Source organism: Pecten maximus, chromosome 6, assembly GCF_902652985.1.
Source record: "Pecten maximus chromosome 6, xPecMax1.1, whole genome shotgun sequence".
Classification (NCBI taxonomy): domain Eukaryota; kingdom Metazoa; phylum Mollusca; class Bivalvia; order Pectinida; family Pectinidae; genus Pecten; species Pecten maximus.
This window is the reverse complement of record NC_047020.1, coordinates 1,552,862-1,566,326: the sequence shown is the minus strand read 5'-3', so window position 1 is coordinate 1,566,326 and position 13,465 is coordinate 1,552,862. Positions and strand designations below refer to the sequence as shown.

Below are 13,465 nucleotides of genomic sequence, written 5' to 3'. Positions count from 1 at the left end.
AAAAAAGACTTAAAAAATCTTAAGGTATTTACAACAATAAATTTCACATGTTGAATTGATTTAAATGATATATAGAAATTGAGACATATAATTACATGTAATTGTTATAATGACAATGTACGACTTGCTGTATTATTGCTATACTTGACAATGTACGACTGGCCGTGTATTTTATGACGATAACATGTTGTTTTACAGTGAGTACTACTTCAGTGAAGAAAACTTACAGAAAGATTTCTTCCTGCGACGAAGAATGTCCAAAGAAGGCTGGCTCCCAATTAGCCTCATTGCCGGTTTCCATCGCGTCCAGAATCTGACCCGAGATATTCAGGTCATAATTGATGTAAGTGTCGCGCACATAACTGCTCTGTATCTGGAGATAGGAGGTAAGGAACGAGCAACTAAATTATATGTTAATTTACATTTCCTATCAAATATGATTACTATGTGTGATTACGCTTTAATTCAGTTAAATCTATATTACTCGTCTGTCAGAAATATATTTGTCAAATGACACAGTTCTGTCACACTAGTTGTTAATTAGATATTTACAATAAATCATGTTGCTAACCCAAACCCAGATCAACATAACAGATAAAATCTGGCATTCCCCAGACAAGTACATACATCTTAAGGGTACAATTGATACTTGGACTAAAATCTAATATCAATAAAATCTGGCATTCCCCAGGCAAGTACATATATCTTAACGGTACAATTGATACTTGGACTAAAAGTGATGTCGATTCCACATTAGCCACTTGGTCCAGATGTTGATGTGTTTCTTTATTGTTTGTTTCTGATAATTTTGATGTTACAGAACAATTACATTCTATATTTCTTTATTGCAAAAAGTGCCAAATTTCTTCTCATATTAAACCAATACTCGGTGCTAATCCTTTCACATAAAGGACGTCTGGATTTGTCTGTTTCAGTCTGTTTCTGGCAGTACAGCAGTGGAGATATCAGAGGATTTTACAAAGATGCGTAGTGGTGTGGACCCAGAAAAATGGCCGCTAGAAGGCCAACCACTGGATCTTACTGTGTCCTCAACACTACATGCAGATGTGCCAGAATTTGTTCCCGGCCAGGCCTACACTGGACCCAGTATTTTAAGTGGTAGGTTTCCATGTTTATTATCAGATGGTGGGCTATTTAAATCGCCTTCATCTCCATGGTTTGTGGTCTGTCTGTCAATCGGTAAACATCCTTGTTATCGCTATTTCTTGAATAGTAACGGAAGGATATTTCTCAAACTCTGTACCAATGTTTACCAGAACATATGGAGAGGTAGGTAAGAAAAAAGTGAGAGGTAAAGAAAATGAATATTGAATATCGTCTTCACAGCCCTAAAGTGTTTGTACTATTAAGATTGCCTTCTACCAGATATTTGAAGCAAAAATGGTTGTAATTTTACAAATACTATAAAACAGACCCTAATTTTCTCAGTGTTTTTTCAATGTAAATATTCTCCAGAATTGTATTCTATTCTCAAAAATTGCCAATAAAACCCTTTAAACATACAACTGTTAGAGTAAGCAGTTGTCATACTATTGGTTTGCTGAGAGTTGTCTTTATTTCTGTTTGTAAAGGTACCACTAAATATGATGAGGGTGGGGACCACAATAAGACCTATGACAGTAGTAACATCCAGTCGGAGCAGGATGATGAATTCAGCTTCATGGCTCTAGGACTCAGTACCGGACTTCTGTCCTCAAGTGCCCCCCAACTCCAGGGTGACTGGCGGGAGGTCAAGCGCAAAATCAGAATACCTAAAAAGTCGGAAGAAAAGGTTGGTAGACAGTAACAGTTACAAAGGTCTGGAAGGAAATGGAAGTGGATAATAAATATGCCCACGTTATATCGATGATAAGGATGCCCAGATTATATTGATAATAAAGCAGCTGTAATCCAACCACTCTAGGCACTGATATGGCTTCATGTTATTTCGACAATCTAGCAATGCTACAATATGGTCACTTTTGGCTGGGAAACCACTTATCCTGCTATTTTCACAATTCACAAACGTTTCATAAATGTACTTTGATAAAGCTGACCTTTTAATGCTTACTTACTGCAAAACCTCATAAAAACATTCCCTTTCAAAGTAAAGATTAGCTTTACTCACGCTTGCCCAACATTGATCATCTTCAATCATTTAAGTCGTAATCTCACTGTTCTCTGATGAAGTTGTCCAAGATCTGACCTTGAATGACTTTTTACAGAAGGCCGAGGTTGATGTCTCTGTGGACAAAGAGGAGAAAGAGGAACTTGACTTCATGTTTGATGAAGAAATGGAGGAACTCAACATTGGACCTAGGCGCAACAACTTTACAGACTGGTTAGTAAAGATCTGGGAGGGGAACAGTGAATTAGGGTATTAATCTCGTACTTAAGGTACCAGAGGAAATTACATAAGTTGTTTATTTTCTGATTTTGAATGATTTATATATCATATGAAGGGGAAATTATGTTGTTTGATATTAGTTTCAGCCGATAATACAATCATTGTAAATATATCCAGGTCGGATGACGAGTCTGATTACGAGATCTCTGACAGTGAAGTCAACAAGATTCTGATAGTGACTCAGACCCCACCGTCCCTACGGCGTCATCCACAGGGGGACCGGACAGGTGACTACACACCTCGCTCTAAGATCACTTGTGAGATGACCAAAGTGATCAACGATGGCCTCTACTATTACGAGAAGGACCTTATTGATATGGAGGTACGTCAAACGGGATTCAGAGTGATTGTTGGGATATCTGAACTTTTCTCTACCAATTGTTGAGACATTTGAACTTGTCTCTACCGATTGTTGATACATTTTAACTTTTCTCTACCAAAGTAACGGTGTGATGTAGTAAATAAACTTAATTATTACATTTTTTACCATTTCTCTGGTAAAAGTGATTACCATTAGTTATGATATTCATAGATTTCTGTACAAATCTACAGTCATACTCTTTGAAAATATATCTATATGTTCAGTGGGAAACATTGATTATCCTCTACATATTGTACAGTGAAAGTGGTTTTCATATTTTGTATTATGTCTTACAGGATGACTTCAAAAGCTTCAAGACTGTGACCATGATAAGTAAAGAGGAGTTTGACAGTATGACACCATCACATGTGACGACGTCCAAACAAACCCCTCCGCCACCTCCTCCCCCAGTCTCTCTTCAGTCAGGTAAGTTACCTCCCCTTACCATCCAAATAAACTCTTCACCACCTCCTCCCCCAGTCTCTCTTCAGTCAGGTAAGTTACCTCCCCTTACCATCCAAATAAACTCTTCACCACCTCCTCCCCCAGTCTCTCTTCAGTCAGGTAAGTTACCTCCCCGACCATCCAATAAACTCTTCACCACCTCCTCCCCCAGTCTCTCTTCAGTCAGGTAAGTTACCTCCTCTTAACATCCAAATAAACTCTTCACCACCTCCTCCCCCAGTCTCTCCTCAGTCAGGTAAGTTACCTCCCCGACCATCCAATAAACTCTTCACCACCTCCTCCCCCAGTCTCTCTTCAGTCAGGTAAGTTACCTCCCCTTAACATCCAAATAAACTCTTCGCCAACTCCTCATTTAGTCTCTCTCTTCAATCAGGTAAGTTACCTCCCCGACCATCCAATAAACTCTTCACCACCTCCTCCCCCAGTCTCTCTTCAGTCAGGTAAGTTACCTCCCCTTACCATCAAATAAACTCTTCACCACCTCCTCCCCCAGTCTCACTTCAGTCAGGTAAATTACCTCCCCTTACCATCCAAATAAACTCTTCACCACCTCCTCCTTCAGTCTCTCTTCAGTCAGGTAAGTTACCTCCCCTTACCATCCAAATAAACTCTTCACCAACTCCTCCTTCAGTCTCTCTTCAGTCAGGTAAGTTACCTCCCCTTACTACATATCTGAACAAATATATTTTGTTAAAACAAATTTTGTTATGGTAAAACATCAGCCAGTGTTCTGGATACTCTATTGATGTCAAAGTTATCTGTTGACATCACAAGATACTTTAACATCAGCCAGTGTTGTCCACAGTTCTGGATACTCTTTTGATGTCAAAGTTACTTATTGACATCACGACATGGTAAAACATCAGCCAGTGTTTTCCACAGTTCTGGGAACTCTTTTGATTTCCAAGTTACGTCACAACTACATCCCAATGTTGTTTACAGACATGTATTTTAATTTTTTATGTCATAAATGTGTTACAGAATCTAAAAAGGTACAACTACCACCAGCTGCTCAACCTAGTCACCCTGACATCGCCCGCTCACTGCCAGCGTATGTCCCTAACACACCCGGCACAGGTAGTCGTACACCTCGCAGTCGGAAAGAGGACACCGCCCCACGTTTCTACCCTGTCATGAAGGACTCTACACGACCTCCAGATCCACAGGTATGGGGAGACCAGGGCATTAACACCAGTAAATCAAGGGGTATTAGATATAAATAATATATAAGGAAACATAATTACTGTAGTTGACCGATGTATTTGATTTAAGTTTGGTCTTCTACTAGCAAAAAGTTATTCTCTGTACGTAACACCAAAATTTGATGGTGCTCTAGCGACAATATTCCTCGAGCTTTTTGGATCAAACTTCAGGTACTTGTTAAGACCTTAATAGCTAGTAGTAGTCGGTAGGCACTGTAAGTAGACCTTGTAAGGCAAAATGAAAAGTTCTACTTCTAAATTGTAATTAATATGTAGATGTTGTCTATTATCAGATTATGTAGCATTTATATGATCCTGATGAACATATTTGACAGACACCACGCAAGTGGAAGACAAAACATTCGAGTAATCCACCTGTGGAGAGTCACGTTGGATGGGTAATGGATGCCACCGAGCATAGACCGTCACGATCACACAACAACTCAATGTCTCAGAGGTAATGTCTCCCAACTCAATGTCTCGGAGGTAATGTCTCCCAACTCAATGTCTCGGAGGTACTGTCTCCCAACTCAATGTCTCGGAGGTAATGTCTCCCAACTCAATGTCTCAGAGGTAATGTCTCCCAACTCAATGTCTCAGAGGTAATGTCTCAGAAGTAATGTCTCTCAACTCAATGTCTCGGAGGTAATGTCTCCCGACTCAATGTCTCCCGACTCAATGTCTCCCAACTCAATGTCTCCCAACTCAATGTCTCAGAGGTAATGTCTCCCAACTCAATGTCTCAGAGGTAATGTCTCCTGACTCAATGTCTCGGAGGTAATGTCTCCTGACTCAATGTCTCAGAGGTAATGCTCCTAACTGGATAAAAACCTCAGCCCCTGGTCATCATACAATTTAATGTCTCCCCACAGTCTCACTAAATCTCGGTCCCCTGGTCATCACACAACTTAATGTCTCCCCACAGTCTCACTAAATCTCAGTCCCCTGTTTTGTATAAGAATGATGGAATCAACCGAGTCTTGTATGTGATTGACTTGGTGATCGTTATGTTATAGCTACTAACTTGTTGAGTTTTGTTTACAGTCCAACAGACAGTGCACTGTCTACGAGTTATGGCAGCTACAGTTCAACTACTCATGCATTCCCCAACTTCCAGCATCCATCACACGAACTGCTGAAAGAGAACAACTTTGTCTGGCATGTTTACCATAAATACCATGCCAAGTGTCTCAAGGGTATGTCGTTCATAATGTCATATATACCACCAAGTGTCTCAAGGGTATGTCATTCATAATGTCATATATACCACCAAGTGTCTTGAGGGTATGTCGTTCATAATGTCATATATACCACCAAGTGTCTCGAGGGTATGTCATTCATAATGTCATATATACCACCAAGTGTCATGAGGGTATGTCATTCATAATGTCATATATACCACCAAGTGTCTCGAGGCTATGTCATTCATAGTGTCATACCACCAAGTGTCATGAGGGTATGTCATTCATAATGTCATATATACCACCAAGTGTCATGAGGGTATGTCTTTCATAATGTCATATATACCACCAAGTGTCTCGAGGTAATGTTTCATTTGTAATACTATAATAGATGTAGATAAATAGAATCTCATTTGGATCTATCTCGCATCTTTCATAATGTCATATATACCACCAAGTGTCTCGAGATAATGTTTCATTTGTAATACTATCATAGATGTAGATAAATAGAATCTCATTTGGATCTATCTCGCATCTTTCATAATGTCATATATACCACCAAGTGTCTCGAGGTAATGTTTCATTTGTAATACTATCATAGATGTAGATAAATAGAATCTCATTTGGATCTATCTCGCTGACAGGAAACTTCGACCCAAGTGTAAGAGATTGGTTAGTAAGCATGAAAGGGAAGTGACTTATCATGTTTGATTTTTTTTTTTCCCGCATACTTTCAAATAAACAAGTTCCAGTCAGAGTAAACATTGCTGTAATTTGTCTGCCAAAAGTCCAATGGTTGAGATGGAATATTCTCCATTCACAACAATTGTAAGACATCATGAAAACTATCCATTTTTATAGCGTCATATTGCTGGTTGTCGACTGTCTTTACCTACCTTTTCCCTAGCAACCAAGGGATCACCTGGTGAAATATTATGATCGCTCGTGTCTCTGGAGATATTACTCAGTTGTGGGAATAAGGTCAATTTGAAGTTATAGTAAAATTTAAATGCAAAACTGGCAGATTTCTGATGTTATACAACTACATATCATTATAATTATACTGTTTGCCTAGGTATACTGTATTAGTACTGGCTATTTATTTGACTACAATATTCATGTTTAAAGCATTCATTACAGTTGATGTTTTGTGTATTTCAGAACGCAAGAAAGTTGGTATTGGCCTTTCACAAGAGATGAATACCTTGTTTCGGTTTTGGTCTTTCTTTTTGAGACAACATTTCAACAAGAAAATGTACCAGGAATTCAAAGCTCTGGCTGTCGAGGATGCCAAGTCAGACTACAGGTAACTACGGTTACTGTTGTAATAACTGGTTACCATGGTGATCAGGTCATCATTAGCCATGGTAATAGGGTCATCATTAGTCAGGGTGATCGGGTCATCATTAGTCAGGGTGATCGGGTCATCATTAGTCAGGGTGATCGGGTCATCATTAGTCAGGGTGATCAGGTCATCATCAGTCATGGTGATCAGGTCATCATCAGCCATGGTGATCAGGTCATCATCAGTCATGGTGATCAGGTCATCATCAGCCATGGTGATGGGGTCGTCATTAGTCAGGGTGATCGGGTCATCATCAGCCATGGCGATGGGGTCATCATCAGCCATGGTGATTGGGTCAACATCAGCCATGGTGATGGGGTCATCATCAGCTATGGCGATGGGGTCATCATCAGCCATGGCGATTGGGTCATCATTAGCCATGATGATGGGGTCATCATCAGCCATGATGATGGGGTCAACATCAGCCATGGCGATGGGGTCATCATCAGTCGTGTGACCAGGTCATCATCAGGCACTTTACCAACCCTTGTTTACATGAATACCTAGCTATATATGGAAGGCACTTTACCAACACCTTGTTTACATGAATACCTAGCTATATATGGAAGGCACTTTACCAACCCTTGTTTACATGAATACCTAGCTATATATGGAAGGCACTTTACCAACCCTTGTTTACATGAATACCTAGCTATACATGGAAGGCACTTTACCAACCCTTGTTTACATGAATACCTAGCTATACATGGAAGGCACTTTACCAACCCTTGTTTACATGAATACCTAGCTATATATGGAAGGCACTTTACCAACCCTTGTTTACATGAATACCTAGCTATATATGGAAGGCACTTTACCAACCCTTGTTTACATGAATACCTAGCTATATATGGAAGGCACTTTACCAACCCTTGTTTACATGAATACCTAGCTATATATGGAAGGCACTTTACCAACACCTTGTTTACATGAATACCTAGCTATACATGGAAGGCAGAAACTTTACCAACCCTTTGCTGAGGCACACAACCACCTCAGCACACACTGATTGATTTCTATTGTCAGCTCTCTTGAGAAACACCAACTACCAAGGGAAGGGAGTGTCAAACATCTCAGATCTTCACCCGCTATTAAATACTATAATTTGAATTTTATGTATGAAATGTAATAAGATATCTGTAATTGCTAACAAGTGTTTTCTGTTTTGTACTAGATATGAATAATTTGAATTTCAGGGAATAATCATTACTTGTCAAAGCATTAAGTCAAACAAATAGCCTATTTCATGTATGTAAACTTTGGTCACAAACTCCACGAAAAAACTTTTTTATTACTTTAATTAACTAGACTTAAAAGTAGTTCTAATGCAAATGATCAATGTTTTCCAAATGGGAAAACAAATTGTTATTGGAAATATAGTTTATTTTTAAAAAGATGTATTGCAAGGCATTTTACATTTCATTAAAATCGGGCTGTGTAGAGAAATGACATTAAGAACAAAGAATTACATGTATGTTCTATGTTTCAGATATGGCTTGGAGTGTTTGTTCCGGTTCTTCAGTTATGGCCTTGAGAAACGTTTTAAACCCGACCTTTTCCAGGACTTCCAGGAGGAAACCATCAGAGACTATGAAAGTGGTGAGTATGTCGGCCAACACCATCGATACCAAATTCAGTGTCGGTATTATGATCAATTAAATTGGATTGTTCGTAATGTGCAATAGGGTTTTTTTGATTGTTATAGGTAGTAGGTTTTTTAAAAAGACTTTAACGAGACTTTAAAATTGCACCAGAATGATTGATGTACCCTGTTCCCGTTATAGGTCAGCTGTATGGACTTGAGAAGTTCTGGGCCTACCTGAAATACACCCGTAAACATATTGACGTGGACCCCAAGCTACGTGGCTGGTTGTCCAAATATAAACGTCTGGAGGACTTCAAAATAGATGTAAGTTGTTTGTCACATTCAAACAGATTTTTACTGCCACAGAAAGGACATACCGTAAGAGAATTTGACAAGCGAGGAACCAGCTACAGATAATGGGATAATTCGAAGTCGGCGGGACCAAGCAAAATATTCGTCTTATATGATGGTTCGACTTATCTGTGTTCGTGTGTATACAGAGACAGAATGACATTTTACTGACCCGAGTATCATCGGCTGTATGCTGAATACATGCTCCATAAGATGGTCTAAAAGAAATGATAACTAACAAATTAGATTTACATGATAAGAAATATTTCCTTATTTTATAAGCAATGTTATGCACGGATACAGATGAAAACAAAGTACATGTATACAATTATTTTTGCCGTAGACACGTGATTTACACATCGATAGTCATACAGACTCTGTACACATTACAACATAATATTCTATGAAAATGATACATATGGAATAAGAATGTATATGATATGTTTATATTGCGCTCCTATTATTTATCTTAAAATCCGTCTATATTGTTCTACAATTAAACAATAAGAAACAATAAACAGTTCGGAAAATTTGATCAACCTCACTGATTTTGTACAAAAGGTCGTGTCCACTGAAGCATAATCAGTGATTATCGGCTGCATGTAGATTCTTAAATAAATCAATGGCAGACAAGTATTTTAAATGTACCTGTTAAGGCATGATATGTAATTTATCGTTTATTTTTTCCTTCTATTTTTCAGCGGCCATGTGTATCAAAACAGTTAATGTGAAAAAACCATGATGTTATGGTTTGTAGATTAAAACGTGTACATTTTATTCTAAGTTATTTACGCCTTAACGGTTTACTTCACCTGTACACTGTCTAAATAAAGGGATGATGTTCGACTGACAGTCAGAAACTAACAATAGGCTCTGGTAACACCGTTATGGCTGATCAGTCACACTCATCCGCATTTAATTAACTAAGATAGAGAAGGGGGGAAATCAGGACTGAACAAAACATTCGACTCGGATGAATTCGATTCAAGCATGTTCGACACAAGTGAGTTTTACTGTTTATGTTCAAATAGTATCTCTTTAGGTCAAGCTTACTGGTGACGTTTCTAAAGATAGAACGGGAATCCCAAAGGATAGTCAGACACACTACGTTGACATGTCCGTGTTCTAACATAAACATTGATATATTGGTTGTATTTATGTTAGTAATATCACACATTGGACATTTCACTGATTCTATTTTCCAGAACGTGGAGGAGCAGAGAGGAGCTCGAGGACGACAGAGACATATGTCAGGCCCCCGTGAAAGGCATTTATCTGGCTCTAAAGGGTCCAAAGGCCAGTCTCATGGTGTCAAGCATGGCCTCGCACGACAGACATCTCGGGAATCCAGCCATTCACATAGTACAAAAACAGACTCAAATAGCCAATCACAGACATCAAAGCATAGTTCGTCAGATAACAGCCAATCACAACAAGTGACACAAAAAGTTGATAGTGTTGTGAAAGATGCTGTGTCTAGTGGAAAAGCATGAAACCTACAAAACTGGACTAAAGTGACTTTCAACATGATTTTTTATTGAGTAACAATACCAAATAATTCTTGGTATTAAAAATTTGGATCCAGAAAAAAGAATGATTGAAAACTTGCATTTTCTGGGTACTTTAAACAAGAAAAAGATAACTGCCTTGATGGATATCTGACAATGTGATGATGGATTATCTAATATTGGAGTTTCCCGATTTTTGTCCCAAGGACACTCTTTGGATTTTATAGGCTGTGAGGCCACACCAATTGGCTTCCTTTGCTGTCTAAGTGTGACAAATGAGTCCACCCATTAACAGGTTGGCACTAGTTGATGGCAGCAATGCAGATATGGCTGAATTAAAATGGGGAAAAAAAAGAGCTGTTTTGTTTCTGCTATATAGTCGAGCCATGCTCAACATTTCACTGTACTAGAGACTGCATGCATCATCCCGCTGATCCGTTTCGAACCTCGCCCAGATTTTGTGTAAATTCAAACCTCTATGAGGCGGCACATGACCTGAGAAATGACAGCTAATGCAGGGACTTTTCTCCGGTGGTATAGGCATTTTATTCGGTGTTTCCAGTCACGGACATACTATGAGTGTTTCCGATCACATGCGGAGGCACAGTATCAAACCCAACTGACAAACAATCTGTGATTTATCTCATTAATTAATTGGGTATTTGGCACATACATGTATCATTAAGATTTGTATAAAGTCTTCTATAAATAAATATATATATATATATCCACATTAATCATACCAAGTAGTTAATTTGTAGTTAGCATGTGTAAAAAATCATTCTGGTTTTATCTGCCTTTAGGTAGAACTCTGTAATCTAGATCTTTTAGCACTTTATACAATTTCTTACTACTGTTAAATGGAAAAACAGAAAAAAAAATTACATTGATTTTTCAAGCAACTTTCAACCAAATACCAGGTACATAACTTATGTAGGTTTAAATTAGGAATTAATTTTTCTCTTTTTTTAAAAAAAATTAATTATGAAGAGATGAATTGTTGTATTTTGTTGATTGAAAAAAATATGTGTATATGCAATATTTGTTTTCAGACTAGATAAAGCTTGATGGGTTCTGGATCTTAACATTATAATTAAATCTGTTGTTTAGACATATTTTACTGTTTTTACAGATTGTGAAGTTTCTATTTTTTCAGATGGAATTATTTTAAGTCTTCATTGTTAAGAATTTGCTGATATTTTACAACTTTTTGTATACACTAGTACTGATTCTGGTGTTTGATTTTCTAGGGCATTCAAGTGCTAAACATAACAACAATTAATCCAGGTTTTATGTTTCTACAATCAAGTGTTCCAGCTTAAAAGTAAGGATATCTGTGTTGTTTATTCAGATGTTTTGTTGGAATTGACACTGCGAAATTTTGAAATGTGTTTTTGCCTTATATTGAGTTAAGTTGAAACAGAGGCAAAAGAAACCCTGTACTTAGAGACCAGCAAGTCTAATATAGTGCTGCTCAGCTGCTGTAACTTGTATTTAAACACATCAATTTGACCCTTCCTGGACGAACGATTCATATGGTTGGTTAATACCTGATGTATTTCAAGTTAACCCAGCCGAATGGTAACAAGTTAACCCAGCCTAATGGTAACAAGACAGAATTCAGTACAGATGTGTGTTACAGGGAGTACATATATACAAGGACAAGTAACTGACAGTCGGTCCAAAACAATGGTAACCATGCAACTATGAACTGGCCCAAACTATGGTAACCATGCAGTTGACCCAAAACTATGGTAACCATGCAGTTGACCCAAAACTATGGTAACCGTGCAACTGGCCCAAACTATGGTAACCATGCAACTAGCCCAAACTATGGTAACCATGCAGTTGACCCAAAACTATGGTAACCATGCAGTTGACCCAAAACTATGGTAACCGTGCAACTGGCCCAAACTATGGTAACCATGCAACTGGCCCAAACTATGGTAACCATGCAACTGGCCCAAACTATGGTAACCATGCAGTTGACCCAAAACTATGGTAACCATGCAGTTGACCCAAAACTATGGTAACCGTGCAACTGGCCCGAACTATGGTAACCATGCAACTGGCCCAAACTATGGTAACCATGCAACTGGCCCCAACTATGGTAACCATGCAACTGGCCCAAACTATGATAACCACGTTCACACACTTTTGTCCTAAGGAATGCAATAAGTTATTGGCGAAAATTACTGACAGTTGTTGAAAAACCTTTAACAGACTTCCATGATATTTTAAAATGATACCTGGGTTATTTTGAATTATTTTAAACCTAAATGTGGCACCACATTTGTTGATGTACCATACACTGTGTTCATATCAAACCACATATATTTTGTTAGGTAATGAGACTGTAGTCATGTGAGTGACCTATACACATAGTTACGCGTGTGTAGAGTTATATTGACACTAGTCAGTCTGGGTCTTTCACTTCTATACCTCCAGAAAGAGTTATTTAAAGAATAGAGATTCTTGTGTAAATTTGATTCTTTTTGACCAGAAGTGAAAAGAGAGAACTGTCTGTTAAAAACCAGTCATTATAACTGTAGTACTGTTATTTTGGACACTTTTACACCTGTTAGATACTTTTATGCACAAGTTGTTCACTTGAAGTTTTCACCCTATTTACTTACCAATAGCCCTGTGTGTCTGACCATTGACCCTCAATTTAGTAATCATGTTTGCTTTACCTTTCAACCTGAATTTGCAAATTGCTTTCTTGACCTTTGAACCTTATTAACATTTGAAGGTGTCTTGTGATATCATGCATTTATATGCCAAATTTCCAGTCTCCTCAGTTTTCTCCTTTCTCCCAAAATTATCTCCCATAACTGAAACATTTAAAATAATCAATTTTTTTGTGATCAGTTTGATCTCGTACCTATTTCGTTCATATAAACTGTTGTCCGTTGCAACATAATTTTGTTTCTCTTCTATTAACAGAAACAAATGCTATTTGTGTGAAATATTACCGAAAGTATAACAATATTTGAATGTGCTTGATTTTGATGTCAACAGCATTTTTTTTCAAATATATAAAATGATTAAAAAAAAAAG

General features: G+C 38.0%; 1 protein-coding gene across 1 annotated transcript in view; it reads left to right on the top strand.

Annotated features, from left to right (window-relative positions):
• The window catches only part of LOC117328691 (la-related protein 1B-like), a 44,894-nt gene extending 33,152 nt beyond the window's left edge, over nt 1-11,742 (top strand). Inside the window, exons 8-20 of the mRNA XM_033886177.1 lie at nt 199-343; nt 936-1,119; nt 1,593-1,792; nt 2,226-2,341; nt 2,525-2,729; nt 3,065-3,194; nt 4,215-4,399; nt 4,771-4,892; nt 5,480-5,631; nt 6,778-6,922; nt 8,451-8,560; nt 8,746-8,870; nt 10,103-11,742. Of these exons, the coding sequence (XP_033742068.1) occupies nt 199-343; nt 936-1,119; nt 1,593-1,792; nt 2,226-2,341; nt 2,525-2,729; nt 3,065-3,194; nt 4,215-4,399; nt 4,771-4,892; nt 5,480-5,631; nt 6,778-6,922; nt 8,451-8,560; nt 8,746-8,870; nt 10,103-10,390 (2,107 nt within the window). The 3' untranslated portion in view covers nt 10,391-11,742. The remainder of the gene's footprint in view (nt 1-198; nt 344-935; nt 1,120-1,592; nt 1,793-2,225; nt 2,342-2,524; nt 2,730-3,064; nt 3,195-4,214; nt 4,400-4,770; nt 4,893-5,479; nt 5,632-6,777; nt 6,923-8,450; nt 8,561-8,745; nt 8,871-10,102) is intronic.
• The last annotated feature ends 1,723 nt before the right edge of the window (nt 11,743-13,465 follow it).